The sequence below is a fragment of the Elgaria multicarinata genome, chromosome 10 (assembly GCF_023053635.1).
Source record: "Elgaria multicarinata webbii isolate HBS135686 ecotype San Diego chromosome 10, rElgMul1.1.pri, whole genome shotgun sequence".
Classification (NCBI taxonomy): domain Eukaryota; kingdom Metazoa; phylum Chordata; class Lepidosauria; order Squamata; family Anguidae; genus Elgaria; species Elgaria multicarinata.
In genome coordinates, this window is record NC_086180.1 from 77,088,797 (window position 1) to 77,107,688 (window position 18,892).

Below are 18,892 nucleotides of genomic sequence, written 5' to 3' on the forward strand. Positions count from 1 at the left end.
TCACAGTGATCCTGAATGGAGAGTCCTAAAATATATAACACTGTAAACATCCCACCAGACAAGGATGGAGATTAAATTTAAAGTGTGTGTGTGTGTGTGTGTGTGAGAAAGAGAGAGAGAGAGAGAGAGAGACTGCAGTTTTGGCAATGATCCTGCCTTCCCTTGTACAGCACATCCCGTAACTGCCCTCTCCCATACAAGCCTGCCTGGGTTTTAAATATTCAGGAAAAGCCCCTCTGTTGATACAGCAGGGGTCCATTTGGTGACCTTCTTGGTGGCTGCTCCCAAGCTCTAGAACCCCCTGCCAAGGGAGGCTACATAGGTTGGCTTCCTCTCTATTGTCCTTCCACTGACAGGGAAAGATGTTTTTATTCACACAGGCCTTTGACATGTAAGCTGGTCTGTTGGGTTAGGTGCTGTTTTTATTCTTTTACTGTTGTGTTTTTCATTGTTTTTTAATGTATTTGTTTTAGGATTGTTGTAGCTAGGAGGGGATCTACACTTGTATATGAAACATTGTTTTTACAGTCATTGAACGTTTTGTTTTTGAACGATTTAAAACGTAACTGTTTTTAAAACGTTTACTTACTTTTCTCTTTCCATGGGAATGCATTCCTTTTGGCCACACTAAGAAAAAAAATCTGTTTGTAATTTCCCCTCCCACTTCCTCTTCTCTCTGAGACAATCCTCCACCAGCCTGCAGCCTCCCAAAAGTGAAACTGGAAGTGGCTGCAAAAAAGAGGCTTGAAAGAAAAAAACGGCTCCAACTTTGGGCGCGGAAATTACATAAACATGCCCCCCAGGAATGCGATTGGCTATTTAAGAACTACAGGAAACCCATTTAATACGATGAAATTGGCCACATCATACCAAATAGAACGGCTTATTTCAGAGAAGTTAAAAATAAAAACCAGAGAACAGACAACAATAAAACGTCACAAACTAGACGTCATGTGGTGAAATGCTACCAAACGCACACTTAAAAACAGTAAGACACGTTCTAACTTGACTGCAACGTTATATGACCAAATGCCACCAGAGGAGCGAAGTTGCTATGATCATCATCATCAGTTTATTGAAGGCAACCAAATACAGGTTTTAGCCAATTACATAAATAAAAGTTATACACAGAATATAAAAGCATATCATATACAAAAGTATAGATAAAATATTTAAAAATGTTAAAACATATATGCACATACAACTAAAACCTTACATGTTAAAATATACATGCACATAAAACTAAAACCTTACATCTCAAGGCAGGCCACATAAGTTTGACTAAGCTGAGCAGCCTTCACAGTAAATTTGGCCATGTTAAACATTACAAACCTGTCTGTACTGGACAGTAGATATTTGACCTTATCCATATCGCTGAGGGTAGGAATCATCTTTAAGAGCTTCTCTAAATATTTATGATGCCAATGAGTTTTCTCTGCGAAATTGTCACCAGTTACACGGCTGATATCATTAATAATGCTTGTAAAATCAAAGCAACTATTTTTTTTCCAATGAAAGCAGCGAAGAGCTGTTGGGTTTATTACAGGTAAAGAAAACCACATTATTTGCAGCTTCCTTGCCATTTAGAGATCATTTAGGCCACCGAATCCAACTCCCTGTTCAGTACAGGAGTCCAGTTTAAAGCATCCCTGACAGATGGGTGCTCAGCCTCTGCTTGAATACCTTTGTGGGTGGAGAACCTCCCAAGATTGTTGGTTGCATTGTCATTGTTATATGTTTTCGTACAGCCCTATTACAGGTTTCAAAACAGGTAGGAAATTAAAAGGTCCATGAAGGAACGTCCCCAGAAAAGACAACAGCAGTGAATGTCAACACCGTAACTTAATATGGACCAATACACAAAGTTTTCACCATAATTACTGTTTACTTCCTTTGCATGTGGGTTATGGAGATATCCCTGTTCCACTAGTGGCAATGACAATACATGAATGTCTCCATGCTGCTTGCATTAGTCATGTAAACACAGAGAAGGTATTTTCAGTTTCCTCTGGTGGAACAGGCCACCTGGAGTTAATAGGAATTATTAATGCTGTAAGTATAACATCAGCCGTAATTAAAGTTCCTTCCAAGCAAGACCTAACAATAAATCTAAAGGCTTTTAAAAAAAAGATCTCAGCCATCCTTCACAGTGCCAGAACCAAAGCCTGAAATATGTGAACATAACAACTGTGGATTTCTGCATCTATTGCAGCAGTTGTGAAAAACAGTAGTAAAGAAAATTAATAGAAGCTGCCAATACAATTTTCTCCTGACCAAGAAATGATTAAAAAAGAAAGAAAAAAGGCTAGGCGTTCTTGGCACCAAGGGCTTTTTTTGGAAGCTGCTTGTGAGGAGGAAAATAGGATTTGCTTGGGTTGCATTACCTCAGAGTAATTTGAAGCCCAGCTGGAATCCATAAGTAGCAATCAGCATTGTGCTTGTGACATCACCATGGCACTGAGACATCTCTCTCCCGTCTAGGGCAGTGTAAATGTCACTCGTCAGCTCATGAAGTTTCACACAAATATATTTACACAGAGAGAGAGAGAGAGAGAGAGAGAGAGAGAGAGAGAGAGAGAGCGAGAGAGAGAGCTTCTGTGGACAAATTTCTAGCCAGACTGTAAGATCAGGCTACTCAAAGGAAAAAATACATATACAGTATTGGATTCCATCCACCCACCCACCCATAAGTACCATTAAACATCTCATTACTCGAGTATTAACATTAGACAGCATCATGCTGTGGAATAATGTGCTCTCCCATCTCCCCCCCCCCTTAGAAGTGTAAGGAGATTAGCCACAGGAGATAAACCTATTTACTATACATCATATTTATAAATGGCATATTTTAACACATTAAAAAGCCTTTAGAAGCCATACATTTCATCTGTATCCCCTAGGCTTTTCTCTGAAAATTCATTAGCTGTATTTAAAGAAAAACAAGAGATTGTTTCTAGAGGAATGGTTAATTCTGCCCACCTCCCCACCCACCCATCTCAAATGTAAGGGGTTACGTTGTACTCTTTGCTGCGCTCATCTTTTCACATCTCATTTTCTCCAAAATAGGCTAGCCTAGGGCACAGTGATTTATTGATTTGTTTATTGCATTTCTATACCGCCCAATAGCCGAAGCTGATGTCAGCAAGGGCCAAGCTACTCACTAGCGACGTTACTTGCACCTCTAACATTAACAGGTGTTTTTTTAATGCATATATTGGGGGTGAGGGTAGGATTCAATCTTTTCCTGCCCTGCTGCAATCTGGTCTAGGGCCTCAAGCAGCAGGTCTTATCATTGCACTGCCTTGCGTTTGCCACAGAATGAATAACTTCTGTTAAGGTAGAAATCAGACCAGAAGAGTCACACCCACCCACCCAACGGGAGTTGCTCCTAACATAGGAATTCCAGGCACAGGTTGTTAATTTATATAGCCTCACCTGTGTATGTGGCTCTTTACGAAGAACAAGAGGACAGGTTCATATCCTAATGGAAACAACAGAGGAAACGGAAGGAAATAGTGGCAGTAGTAAACAGGGAAAGAATATGCAATTATTTCAGCTAAAGGCTTAGTTACAGTAAGGAATTGGGTCTGGGGGGGGGGTTGTCCAAAAGGCTTCCCAGAAAAGGTGAGTTTTGAGGAGGTATTTTAGGGAAATAGTCTCAAGGGAGACAGTTCCAGGAATAAGAAGCAGCAAGGGAGAAATGGAGGAGGAGGAGGAGGAGGACCACAGAGGATGCTGTTGCTGGACCAGCAAGAGACATAGGCAGGGATGTCACAGGGCAGAAGAGTGAAGAGGTGGTGGGTGGGCAAGGAATAAGCTTGTGCTGGGAATGGACATGAAGGCGGTGTAAGGAGGTAAACATGTCATTAGACTCAGGGAGGTGGATAATTTTGGCAGCAAGGCAACTGAAAGCCAGAAAGAAGATGGGAGTAACATGGGTTCAGCAGCCCCAAAGGCTACAGGCGTGAGTAGTTACAATGGGGTGGGAGACCCAAAAGCACCGTACATAGATATTTACTTAAAGCATTACAAGTTTGGGTAGAATTTCATGCTTTAGGGAAATCATAATTATCATGGGGAACATAGAAATATCACCACAATTATAAATATAATAAATTATAAATATAGAGGCCTTCAAGATGCAGCTGGACAGCCTTCTGACAGGTATGCTTTAGGGTGGATTCCTGCATTGAGCAGGGGGTTGGACTTGATGGCCTTATAGGCCCCTCCCAACTCTACTTTTATATACTTCTATTATCATATCACTATAATTATATTATAAATATATTATAGTATAATTATTTATACCGTATTATAAATATGGTATCACCATAATTATAAATATATAAATATCACCATAAATATCATGGTTATGTAAATAAATCACAGTGAATATATTCCATTATCTTACTGCACATTCAATTTTCAGCATCTGAGAATCTCAGCATTCATCTTACAGAAAGTGATGCTTATAAATAATAATAATAATAATAATAATAATAATAATAATAATAATAATAATATGTTTATTTATTTATTTCTTACCCACCTCTCCCTCTGGAGGGAACAACATTAAATAGAAATACCATAAAATACATAAAACTGATTTAAACATATAAAACTAATACAATGTTAAAATAACAGTCAAACATCTTTAAATTTGACTGGGTAGGCCTGCCGGAAGAGATCTGTCTTTATAGCCTTCTTGAATTCGAAAAGACTATTAAGTTGACGAATCTCTCCCCGCAGGCCATTCCACAGTCTAGGAGTGGCAGAAGAGAAGGTCCTCTGGGTAACAGTTGTCAGCCTAGTTTTGGCTGACTAGTAAATTCTTCCCAGAGAACCTGAACATGTGAGGCGGATTGTACAGGAGAAGGCAATCCCGCAGGTAACTTGGACTCAAACCATGTACGGCTTTAAAGGTAATAACCAACACATTATACTTCACCCGGAAACTAATTGGCAGCCAGTGAAGTGATTTTAGCGTTGGTGTAATATGGTCACCCCTAGATGTACCAGTGACCAACCTGGTTGCCATATGTTGAACTAGTTGAAGTTTCTGGACTAGGTACAATGGTAGCCCTTAAGACTTGGGATGTCACTGTGAAAGTCAGTGGAGAATGCGTAATAAAAATCTCAAAAGATACAAAGCAGTACAATGATGAGCTAGGTTTCCACTAGTATGTAGTGGGGTTCAAGGAAATGGTTTTGCTGCACACCCTCAACCCACATATGAACTCAAACACACCGGTAAGGGACTCCTGGTCTGGTAACCATGGATTTGGTGTCAGGAGAGGAAAGCAAACAAGAAGAGATTCACAAGGAACTAATTGGATCCCAGGTTCACCCTTAGAGCTTATACAAAACAGCATGATAAATGTCTAAGCAGGCAGATGGTGGGAAGAATAGTGGCTGCCTGAACTCCAAGGCAATTCTAGGGTTTTACACAAAGAATACGAAGATTTGATTGCTCCAGGGGTGGACTCAGGCTGGGGCAAAGCAAAGGGACAGAGACCATGTTTGGAATAGAAGATGCAGGGATGCTCTCCTTCTTGACTGACTACCAATTCAAGTCATCCTAGTCCAGTAGTTAGAACAAAGGGAACCATTTTTTTTATTTATTTATTTTTTAATTTACTTTTTTAATAAACATACACATTACATTCACATAAAAACAACAACATACTGCATAATGTTCAATTTTGAATACAAAATATCTTATCTTAATAACATAATCAAATAAAACCTACAAGTGCACCCCCCACCCGGGATCTCATTCCTGATTCCAGAATCTCATACTTTCTTCTGCTGGTGGTTTCCCACTTCCCTTAGAAAACACAAACACTAGGAACTGTTTCCAAATTCCTTCAAAATCATTTGGTTTAGCTATACCTCTTCTCCATTTAATATTACTTGTTAATTTATCATTAATAGCTATATCCCATACTTCTTTATACCATTCTTCAATAGAGTATTCCCCTTGAATCTTCCAGTTCCTAGCTACAATTAATCTTGCTGCAATCAACAAATTCGTTATCAGTTCCTTAATTTCCTTTTTACATTTAAAATCTTCTTCAAATAGTGATAGCAATGCAACTTTTGGTGTTCTTTCTATCTTCATTTCCACAATTTCTTCAATCTCCAAAAACACCATCTTCCACAATTTCTGAACATAGTTACATTCCCACCACATATGCAAATACGTTCCTTTAACTCCACAACCTCTCCAACAAAGGGAATCATTAAGGCCACTGAGACTAAGTCTGCCTCACCTTTGACCTTGCTGACTTGGTAGGTGCAGATTCCTCAGTATTGGGTCAGTTTTCCTACCAGGGCGTTTAATTGCCCAGTTCAAAGGTAACATTGTCATTAAGTGGCTGGGTGATGGCAAGATAACCGAGCAGGCATTCACAGGGAGTTCCTCCATCATAGCAAGTTCCTCCCTTTAATTTAATCAAGGCACAGTCATGGTAGTTCTTCATTGTGCAGCATTCCACAGTTCCGTTTCAATTCCTGACAGCTATACAGCTAGCCTTGCCTTCTGGAACAAAATGGATTTCAGTGCCAAGGCAATGTCCAATATATCCAAGGGCACAAAAATACGTGGAGTACAGAGCCTCAGCACATCTGAAGCTCCTCTAACAGTGTGGTTCATTGTCCTGCATTGCAGTGCACCACAACCTTCCTCCCTGTGATCCACAGAAATAGAATGATACATCACAGGCAAAATTGGTGCAGTTTCCCTTAACCTACTTAAAAAGAATTCATTTTCCTCGGCACAAAATTTGTGTATCATTGCTTACTTTCCTTACTTCTGCAGAATGCCCCCCCCACACACACATACATTTTAAAAACACATCTTGACTGAAAATCAAGTAGGAGGAGTTCTATACAAGTCAAGTTAGAACGTGTCTTACCGTTTTTAAGTGTGCGTTTCGTAGTAATTCGCCACATGATGTATGTATAGTTTGTGACATTTTATTGTTGTCTGTTCTCCGGTTTTTATTTTTAACTTCTCTGAAATAAGTCGTTCTATTTGGTATGATGTGGCCAATTTCATCGTATTAAATGGGTTTCCTGTAGTTCTTTAGCCAATCGCATTTCTGGAGGCATGTTTATGTAATTTCAGCGCCCAAAGTTGGAGCCGCTTTTTTCTTTCAAGCCTCTTTTTTGCAGCCACTTCCAGTTTCACTTTTGGGAGGCTGCTTGGTGGATTGTTTGTAGGTGGAGGGGAAACTGAAGCAGAGAGAAGAGGAAGTGGGAGGGGAAATGGGCAGTCGGAACAAACGGTTTTATTTTCTTAGTGTGGCCAAAAAGAATGCATTCCCACGGAAAGAGAAAATGTAAGTAAACATTTTAAAAACCGCTACGTTTTAAATCGTTCAAAAACAAAATGTTCAATGACTGTAAAAACAATGTTTCATATACTAGTGTAGATCCCCTCCTGCTTCAGTGTTTTAGCAGTGGGTGGTGGCATCCTTGGAATATATAGAGCTTCAAAAGTTGAATGTCCTGTATGAAGAGAGTTAATGGATAAGAAATGTATTGCTCCATGGCCCCTACATCATGCCATTACTTACCACGTCCTGCAACACAAATACAATATAAACATTATCTTCCAGGCCTAGAGGAAAATTTCCACTGAATTTACTTCATGAAGCAGCAGAGAGAGAGAGAGAGTGAACATTCACTCAAGTGCCATCATGCAATTAGATCGGTTCATTAGCTAACAGGACTGTACAGATTGCTAGTACAATTTTACTTTGAAAAGGCAGAGATAGCGCTTTTGTTCTCGAAAATGTTTTTTTCAGAATGTCCCCAGAGGGCACATACCAGCCCCTTTACAGTTCCCACCGCCTTCATAGAAGACTAGATTAGGACAGTATTTTTTCTTATTAATAGCTAAAATTAATTTCCTCTTTGAACATAAACAAACAGTATTATTTCTCTATAGGATCAGGGATGCTAGAAGACATACTGTTTGAGATAGAACATATCTGACTTAATCTAGCATAATTTACCGCTAACTTAGAGGGACATTCTCACCTGTTTCTGCTCTTTTGATATGATTTTCCACTGTTCCCAAATGGAGAGATGAAGGATTTTATTCTCCTGTGTTTCTAGCAGGGAACACTGCGTTCATTGACATCTAATAGGAAAATAATTACCCTAAATGGTGGGTTGAATCGATAATAGGTCTTTGTCCTTCTATAATGCCTGAAATGCATGGCAAGATTCAAAATTCATTTTCAAGAGTTTAGTGAACCAAACTTGGCAGAAGATGGAGGTCAAGAGAAATCTTCAGAATTAAACAAACCTCTCTTGTCTCGCATGTCAGCATTAATGGTTCCAGAAATTGTCCCTAGACCTTTGTGATATGGCTCCAATGTTGTATGATGCAGTTTCAGTATCTACATAAACTACAGACCCTGCTACTTTCCACCCACTAACATTGCATTACATTGCAATAATGCAGGAAGTCCCTCAAATAACATCTTCACATTTTATTTAAACCTGGCTTTTAACTCAACCAGGATCTCTCAAGCAGCTTAGAACAGAACATTAGAAACAATCCAGTCTATAAAAATTACTAGCACATTTTCCTTTCCCCACAATTGTCACTTTCTCTCAAATGTAGGTGGAAAATGTATCCTGCTCCTGATCCACGACACGTGGGTTGGGCAGACTACCCAAACTATCATCCTCCTAGGCTGACCATGAGACCAGAGACTTCACACTGTCAAGGGAAGGTACGATGCTTTCTTCTTTTATCACATGGGCAAAGTTATATTCAGAGCTATGCAAGAAGCATGAACGATCCAGCAATTCAACACAGATGAAAGTCAAGGGACGCAACTTGACAAGGTTTGAACTGAGCTCAGCTTAGTAAAGGGGCTCATTAGTAGAGGCAGAATATGTGCACTGGAAAACTTACCTAGCCTCCTATATTGTTTCCCATGTTCTTATTCAGACACATCTAGGGCATGGCTAGACGGGGCGATATTCCGGGGGTTGCCCCGGGATCATCTCTGTGCATCCACATGACGCACAGGGAATCCCAGGAGCAGGGAGAGATGAGCCCTCCCTTGCCCCGGGATATCGCCCTACAGTTTAATTCTAATTTTTCCAGTCTCAGAATGATCCGGAGACTGCGGAACATGTGGCCTGGTCTCACAGTTTTGTCCCAGCTCCTTGCATGTAACCAGGGGTGGGGTGGGGTGGAAGAGGTTTTTTTTTTTTAACACCCTACCTTTTTCATAGGAGCACTCCTGTGCTTTTTTTCCAATTAAAAAATGAAAACAAAATGGCGGCTGCAACGTCCTCTTCCTCCTGGGACGTTACGTGCCATGTGTAGACAAGGGCAACGATCTCACAATCATAAAATCGCGAGCTCATCGTCCTCCACCCCTCTCGTCTAGACATGCCCCTGGTTAACATCCATGTTAAGTTCACATTAAGTTCACATTAAAAAACTATTGGACACTAAGGGTAGAATCCAACTTAAGGCCTACTTACAGTAGATCTACTGAAATGAACGCAATTTAAGTTAATCATGCTAACTGAAGTCCATTCATTCCAGTGTGTCTACTCGAAAAAGGAATTAAGTTGGATTCTTCCCTAAATAGCCAACACAAGGAAGTAAAGTATCATACACTTAGCTTGCAATCTTAAACACACTTATTGGGTGGGGGGTGGGGGGAGTCGTATTGAACACGGCTGTATTTACTTCTGATTAAAGATGGGTAGGATTGTGCCATTAGGGTGTAATCCTAAATACACTTACTAGACAGTAAGCCCCATTAAAGCACAGTGGGACTTGCTTTGAGTAAAGATGCATAGGATCACGCGATTATTAGTAATACCATATTTCTTCAAATCTAAGATGCACTTTTTCCCCCATATAAACATCTCTAAAAACAGGGTGCATCTTAAAATCGCGGGTGTGTCTTAGGTTTTTTTTTTCTGTTGGTGGTACTGAAATTAGTGTGCGTCTTACAATTGATGGCATCTTACAATCGAAGAAATACGGTAATAGATTCTATACCACCTTTCTGAAGTCAGTCAAGGTGGTTTACAAAAAGTTCAGAAAATAAAAACTATGATCAATTAACTACATGGTACAACATGATTATGTTTGTTTCACTTTAAGTGTTCCCAGCTGAAACCAGTTCCTAATATACAGTAGGCTTGCCAGTTTATTTTTAGTACAGGAACTTTTCTTGTTAGCATCAGCATAGAGGATTCCCCCTGTCCAAGGGACTTTCGGCGGCAGATTGTTGTAACACTGGATGCAAGAAATCCAATTTAGCTGAGATTACATTTATTTTTAAAGACTTGACAGTCTCTCATAAGCTTCCTTGTACTTTCTTGACCTTGCCGAATTCCTGGCTTCATGCAGTTCATTATCTACACTTCTTAAGATCATCCACCAGTCCTGGGATGCGGCAATAGGGACAAATGCCTGTGATTTGACATGTTTTATAGGGTAGTTTGCCAGCATGTAGATTATCAACATGTGGTCATTAAGCTAATTTTGTGCAGTATTAGAAGTAGGTCACAGCTTTGTACTTTGCTTGCCAATCCATCCAGCTTTTCCCTGAAACAATCCCGTCTTGCACATTTTAGTTCCACTTAGTCAATCTTCCTTCATGGGCAGAAGTAAAAACCCGTGAATAGTTAATACCTGTCTTCTCTCTCTACCTGTTTGTCAACCTCATTCTTTTTGCATTTCAGAGCTTAACACTGTAGAAGCCTGAAAGAAAAAAAGAATTAGCCTTTGATGTATACCAAGAGTGTTAGGGCATTTCTATTTTGACTGTCTTTTATTGTGTAGACCCCTCCAACCCCCCTGTCACGTTTGCAAAACAAACCAGGGGACGTCAGGCCAGTTCGGATGTAACTGGAATGAGCGAACATTAAACCAAGTTAAGACACGACTTTTTAACAAAGCCTTTGATGGCTAAATTCACCAAGCCTACATACTTTTAATAGTTTTAATTGATTTTACTGTTTTTAAATTCTATATTGCGTTTTAGCTTATTAATGGTTGAATTTGTTTTTAGCTGTGTATCTTTATTGTTTTATATTGTTTGTATGGTTTTATCTGTATGCAGCCCTGAGATCCTTGTGAAATAGAGCAGGATACAAATGTTTTAATAAATAAATGCTGGTCCATACTGTTCAGTTCTTCCCATTTCATTCCTTCTGCTAGAGGGAGCAGTTACCAAACGTAGACCCTGGCTTCTGGCTTTTCTAACAAGCCGGAGCCATAAACCATGAATAACTCATCTTAGGATTCTGGCTTGTTAGAAGGGGAATCAAGCAGCATGCACTAGCTGATAAGTATTGATAAGTGCTAACTGTTCCATTTGACTTAATTTTTTTTTTAAAAAAAAGGTACCCACAAAATCTTAGGTTTTAATGTTTAAACAATCATCAACTTAGTTTGATTTCGAGCCTTTCTACATGAGGCACTTATTTGCACCATTATTCCTCACTCCCTGTAGTTTGTGGGTGTTTTACATGACGTTGTCATTCTGCAGGGCTACTCCTGTGCCTTGCAACCATTATAGCAGGTCTTTATGCTGTAAGGAAGTTTGGTATTTCTGTGAATGGCAGCATAAAACCATGGTGGATTTCTGTAATTCTGCTGTACCACAGCACCACCTAGTGGTTGTACAATGGAAAATATAGAAAGGCAGAAAAAGAAAACCCACAGGGAAAAACATCTGTAAAGAAACTTAATCTTGCAAAGAATCCGGAAGCAAAAGCCTTGGTAAACTGGTGGGTTAAAGTCAATTATCATTTTGCAAACAACCATTGTTCATATTACTGGAGGTGATAATTCAGATCTCTTAAAAGTTTGCTTTAAAATGTATTCACCACAATAAGTACCACGACATCAATGCAAGGTCATTGGTAAGAGATCTGGCTGCATGTTTTGGAGGGTTGCTAGACCTGGGCCCATAAGACCTGGCCCCTGATATATTTCCCACAGCCCCAGATCTATTCCCCAGAGCTTTAAGTGTCTACTGGTGCCAACAGAAGGTTTTGTGTGTGTGTTTTAAAATCAGCTTAATTACCACGCATTCATTTCCAAGGGTGGGTTGGTGCTCGAGAGAGAAGCATTAACCCCCTTTCCCACTTGCTGCAATGAAACCCACTCACCCCGGATTCCTCCCACTGCAAGGCAATTAAGCTTAGGAAAAAATCTCACATTGATGCCAATAAGAGGTTTTTAAGCTTAGGTGCCATGCAGGGGATGGGATTTCCAGAGAGGTCGTTGTCGGGAAGGGGAGGGTTAGCCCTTCCTTTCTTGTCCACTGTGGGCCTCCAAAATCTCACTCGCCCCAAACATGGCAATTGAGCTGGGGGGGGGGGGGGACACACACCTTCCGTTGATGCCAATGGAAAGATTGGGCCCCAAATGTTTTCAGTGATTAGCAGCGCCTTCCACCAAGGGAAGTCCATATAACCTTAGTAAAAATACCAGATAGGTATTCAGATGTGTACATATATGTGATCACCGATTTATTTGGAGTACAATGTTTGAGAGAAAGGCAAATGGAGAACTTTCCCTTTGTTGATCATACCACTTCAGACTGGACCTGGGGATTTGAATGCTGTCACAAAATTTAAAGAAGTTCCCAGCACATTGATAAAGCAGCTACAGAGACAACCCTTCTTTCTGATATATACATTTTCTACAGGCAAGCAGATGGAGATCTTTTGATGCAGTAAAGTATTCAAAATACCTGAACCAGCTGCCATTTTTAGTAGTATAGGCTAGGAACGATCATACACCATGTGATATTTCCGAACATGTACTTGAGCACAGTCTTTGCTGTTCCGAGCATACTGCCTGCATCAGATCCCCAAAAACCGTTCTGGTTCCTGACCCTCCAGGAGATACCATGCGTCTGTTTGCAAGCATAACCAGGCAAGCCAAGGGCTAGAAATATGTAGAATACGAACCACCTTGCCTAAGTGTGTGTGTGTATGAATTTCCTTTTCACAACTCAGCTTAAAGGGATATTCAGGAGACATTTTGTTAGATGACTCACTTACAAAATCCCATTTGAGAGTTGTCAGAAACGAACTTGGATTTCAATCCCTCAATATAGGTTTGCTAATCCTCTGAAAGCTTCTTTGCTGGTTATAACACAAAGGGAGCAATCCTGTGCTCCCTGTGAGGCTGGACAAAGGGCAATTAGATGGTATGGAGTTCCTTCTTGGCTGGAGATAGGAGGAGGACTTGGTCCTCTCTAGACAGTGATGGAGCTTCCCATTGCTGTAGCTGACATACTCATGGCAGTGCTGAAAACAGGGTGGTTCGGGAGCAGGTCAGAGCAAGGTTACGTGGGCTCCCCTGCTACCACAACACCCCCATGTCCAGGGGCAGGAGCTGGCATTGCTAATCCCATTGGTTGCCATCACATCTCCTGCCTGGGTCACCACAAGATAGGTGGGCCTGAGAAATGGAGGTATCTCCACCACGGATCTCTCTGCCCCTCACCTCCCACCCCAGTAGGATTGCTCGGGGTCCCTTTTTTCTATCAGTTTGTAACCCACTATTTAAAATGATAGAATATACATTCACTAATGAAATGGTTCTATGTTATTTATTGCACCAATGCCACAGAGCAATAGACACAAATGATACTGTACATTTACAGCTCAAAGTAATAGGTTTCCACAGTTTGACATTGGTATCCACTCAATCAAAACACACTTGCATTTTCTCTCTGAAGACATACTGCAGCAACACACACACACACACACCCCTTACCCTAGTAAGTCACATGTTACTTAATCTAATCCAGGTAACATGCTTCATTGACACTGCTTGCAAAACCATGCAGCTTTTGAGAAATGTTCATGAGCGGAAAGCCCCATTCCACCTCTGCAGTTATCAGCTTGTGGAGAAACGATAAAATTAAAAGAAATCAAGCCTTCCAGAATGGTTGTTGATTTCAGATGAGGCACCCAGAATACCAATCAATATTTTTTTTTCAAAAGCTAGACGTCAAGTTATAAGCTTTTGATTACATTAAAATGTATTACAAATTGTTGATCTAAATCAACATCTGCATAAAGCCACCTGTTTTCTTCTTCTTTGCTACCACTCCTTAACATTTAAGATAATTTTAGGGCGGGGGGGGGGAACACTCTTGCTTAATGTTGCAAAATATGGTCCATGGAAATCTCAAGAGATTTGCTCCCGCTTAGGAAACAAACAAAATGTGCTAATTGGGGTAGGGGTGTTTAATACATTAAACAGTATTAAAAATGCTGTTTAATGAAAAATAAAAGGCCCTGGAATTATGAAGTTTTAAGGAGTTTTCCTTTCATTGTCAGTTTCAATATCTCCCATGTTTATTTGTATCACTTTTAAAACTATTTAAAATAGTAGAACTAAAGCCTGCTAGTAAAAAAACGTTAGCCATGGACGCTCACTGGTACAGTTTTTACTCTGCAAATGCTACTGCACAATCCTTCAGAGAATTCCAAAGGTCCACAAATTGAAATTGCCCCCTTCCTGGCAGCTTATGTAAACTGAGGTAGTTGTTTGGAATTTATTTTGAAAGTGGGAACAAGAAAAGATTATTTTTTCTTTAAATACAGAACAAACCTGCTTTTACTCAAATATTATTCTAATTTGGGGGCAGCTCTCAGCACATACATTGTGAACAGCAGCCCTGTTTTACTTGAACCTTCATCAGTTCATTGTTTAAAGGAAACTTGCAATAAGAAGAATGACAGGGAAGTAAACAATACTGCTAATGAAGATCTAATAGCTCCTATAAAACAGGGTTGCCTAAATCTAGGTCTCTAATGATTCAATGTTGTTCTGAAAGTATTGGCATGAAGGAGCAACTGGACAAAATGGGGGGGGGGGGGGAATGAGCCCTGAACAAGATGTTATAGTATTGAACTAGTGTTTAGACAACCATTGTATCGCCAGCACCATTAAGGACAGTTGCCATATAGGACAAAGCTTTTTTCTACCACTGTTTAGCATTTTCAGTCTGATATAGAGATTGTATTAGGTCAATAGGTTAATCTTAGCAGGAAGGATTGCACTGTTCCTTGTTTTAATGTCACACAGTTATCTGTAGGGTTTGAAGGTGAAGTTACAACTTTTCTACTGAACAAAGCAAAGCTCTAAGATCTGAAACCCAAGATGTATATGGCTGACAATAGTACAGAACTTAAGACAGAGATGGATAAGATTAACTTCTAAATTCACGTAAGTTTCTCTTTCAGAATCAAGACATACAAGAATGGAAGGCACTGAGAAGCTAGTGCAGAACCTTCTGTGGGATCGCTTTGGACACTTGTAATTGTCATAATGAATTGCTGTTTCACTGTTACTATGGCTCCCCCCGCCTCGCACCACCCCAATATCATCATGTTTCTTCTGTACATTGTATTCATTCACGTAAGAAGTTGATGCTGCTTATACAGTGTGGTTAAAAAGGATCACTGATTCACAAGGCAAAGATACAGTTATGCTTTTAAAAAATAAGCTACCCAGAATTTATACCAACTTCATTAACCATATTGGGTAAGTTAAAATTCCTATGCAAGCCTTTCTTTGAGCTGCTAGTATAGGATAAATTAAGGTGTTGGACCTACATTTTAACAAGACAGGAAACTGCAATCCAAGATGTGACATTTGCAAGACATTATGCCAAGGCTCCAGTAGTTTCTCCCATTTTCATCCAACACTGATGCAAATACAGAACTCCCTTCTCCACCAAGTATACTAAATAAAGCTGCAGCGCCCTTCACTTGTTTTACTCACTTAGGAACCAACCAAATACACAAGATATTACCCAGTAGCTGAATTCCAATTCCTTGTTCCATGTAGGGGCAGTGCTGTAACGCAAGAGCATGAATGCATAAACACATCTTCTAATTCATCATTTCGTCCATCCAAACATAGGAATGCTTATGTGTATACAGATTTACTTACAGTTCTCCATCTGAAAGAGTCAGAAGGACAAGTGCAACAGTAAGGAAAACAAACTTGGATGTTTTTTTATTTTTGTTCCGCTGAAAATTATGTATAAGCAGCGTATCCACCAAGTCTTTTATCCTTTTGTCCATTAAAATACAAGGATGCACGACAATATAAAAACCCTGAATGTCTTTTCCATTATGTAAACTGAAATTCCACTGAGAAGTGTCCAGAAAAAAATGCAGGAGAGGAAACGTGACAGAAGCTCTGTCACCTGCTGTTCTCCGTTCCACATCTCTTCACATTTGGCATCTCTGCTTCCCATCCCAAATCCACTCACTTTGCCGTCAACGTTTTAGCTTAGAGGAGTATTTGAGCAACATATGGAGAATGAGTACTTGCTATAGCTGCCAGCAGAGGCAAGTCATTGGATTCAATCCTAGAAATGAAAACGATATGTAAGTTATAAGGAAGTGTTAAAGTATCCCCTTGTGGGCTTTCAGCTAGGGTCGGGGAAGGACACAAGAGAAGGCACATGATAGAAGGCAACTTTCAGAGAGATCACTAAAACCATCATATTGAAGAATGAGGCTGCAATCTTATACCCAGTTAACTGGGAGTAAACCTCATTGAACACAGGGGGATGTATCTCTAAGAGCACAGTCCTCTGAGGGGTTTAGTGGGCATAGGGATCTCTGAAACTATACATCATCATCATCATCATCATATATTTATTTCTTACCCGCCTCTCCCTTTGGATAGAGGCGGGGAACAACACTAGTACAAGAATCAACACATTTAAAAAATTCTTGATTTCACATTCATCTGGGTAGGCCTGCCGGAAAAGGCTAGTCTTCAAAGCTGTCTTAAAATCACAGAGAGAGTTAATTTTATGAATCTCCTCCGGCAGGCCATTCCACAATTTGGGGGCAACAGAAGAAAAGGTCCTCTGAGTAACAGATGTCAGCCTAGTTTTGGCTGACTGAAGTAAGTTCTCCCCAGAGGACCTGAATGTGCGTGGAGGACTGTATGGGAGAAGGCGATCCCGCAGGTAACCTGGACCCAAACCATGTAGGGCTTTAAAGGTAATGACCAACACTTTGTACTTTGCCCGGAAACTAATTGGCAGTCAGTGGAGTGATTTTAATGTTGGAGTAATATGCTCACCCCTAGATGTACTGGTGACCAAACTGGCTGCCATATTTTGAACTAGTTGAAGTTTCCGAACTAGGTACAGTGGTAGCCCTACATGATTTAATCACTCCAGTAGTGGTGGTAGGAAGTGCAATGTCTGTTGAGTCTACAATGTCCTGCATTACATTTACATTTCTCAGTTGGCATAAGCAAAGATATACCAAGGAGCACATAATGATGTGAGAAAGTACCCTATTGCCAAGAAAAAGGGATACTGGTACCCCAAAGTCATTCAGACTTTCCCCAAATGAATTTGGCAAGAAACAATTATGAATCTAAACAAAGGCAAGGTGCAACCAAGCAACTGTATAGATTAGGGAGGGTGTCACGAGAGCATATATGGATGACGTGGGGGTGGGGAGCAGGGAAAGGTTTACTGATAAACGGACCTGTAACAACATTCACCGCACAAGCAATACCAACATGAAAAAAGGCTCAGAAAGCAGGTTAAAAACCACAATTATATTAGTCAGCATACTGTCAGTAAGACCCTGCCTTTAGTGAACATTTCTTTTTCTTTCTTTCTTTCTTTCTTTCTTTCTTTCACTGATTTTCAATATTAAAACAACTTTACAAACAAATTTAATACATGAGTAAGTATAACCAAACCATACATAATATAATACTTTTTGTTATGATGTTCTTCAACTTGGGCAAGAAAGATATAGAAATATACAAAAATAATAATTTTGAGCTCATGCAGGTAAGTTCAATTCATTATCAAATCCTTATTCATTGCAACCACAAGTTTTGCAAGGCAGGTGGGAGTTATATTGTCACATCATCTTGACTTGTGTATGTTGTAAAGTCCCACCAATCTACAATGAATGTTTCCCTTTTTTCCCTGTCCTCTAGACACTCTTATTTTCTGTTAGTTTTCTGATAATGCAAGCTCCTATACTATATTGTACCATTTTTGTATTGCCAATCTTGTTGCATTTTCCCAGCATCTGGCTATTAATAATTTGGCTGCTATCAGCAAAAAATCCTATTAAAGTCTTTCTTAGTAAAAGTTCATTGGTATCTTTGAATACGTGCAAAAGGGCTAATTCTGGGGTCGCATTAACTTCCGCTCTAATTATAGTAGAAATTTTATGAAAGACCTGTTTCCAGAAGTTAGCAACTCCTGCACATTCCAACCACATGTGTTGAAATGAACCAGCCAATCCATAGTAATTGTATTTTGTATTTGTGTTTTAAATTTGTGGGTTGTTTTTATGCTCTTCATGGTTTTAATTTTTGTGAACCGCCCAGAGAGCATCGGCTATTGGGCGGTATAAAAATGTAATAAATTAATAAAATTAATTTTTGCCAAAAGAGTGGTGATGAGCTCTTATCCATACAGGCTAGCCAAACTGGAGTTAGATACCATTTTTGTATTAACTTTATGGATATCTCTTTACAGCATGCTAAGGAGGCCTTATATGGAAATTTACCAACATAGCAGACCATTGTACTTCTTCTGTTTATAAATCCCAACCTGTTTCCCAAATCTTACGTAGACTTTGGTGTGATCCCATATCTTTTGAGTTTAGTCGTGAATACAGTCTTGATATCAGTCCCTTTTCTTTTTCATCCATGTTTATCAATATTATTTCAAATTGAGTTAGATTTCTGGTTCCCAGTTGTAATATTATTGGTTTTCTTATAAATGTGCTGATCTGATACCAGAGAAGTCAGGTTATGTCTGTATTCCTTAGTTTGTCTCTCTGCAAATCTTGTGGAAGAGGTTGT

At 39.8% G+C, this 18,892-nt stretch overlaps 1 protein-coding gene across 3 annotated transcripts in view; it reads right to left on the reverse strand.

Moving 5' to 3' along the window:
• Positions 1–13,614: 13,614 nt before the first annotated feature.
• FNIP2 (folliculin interacting protein 2) overlaps positions 13,615–18,892 on the reverse strand; it is a 64,256-nt gene continuing 58,978 nt past the window's right edge. For all 3 annotated transcript variants that reach the window (XM_063135428.1, XM_063135429.1, XM_063135427.1), the window contains one exon: positions 13,615–16,403. In XM_063135428.1, the coding sequence (XP_062991498.1) occupies positions 16,325–16,403 (79 nt within the window). In that variant the 3' untranslated portion in view covers positions 13,615–16,324. The remainder of the gene's footprint in view (positions 16,404–18,892) is intronic.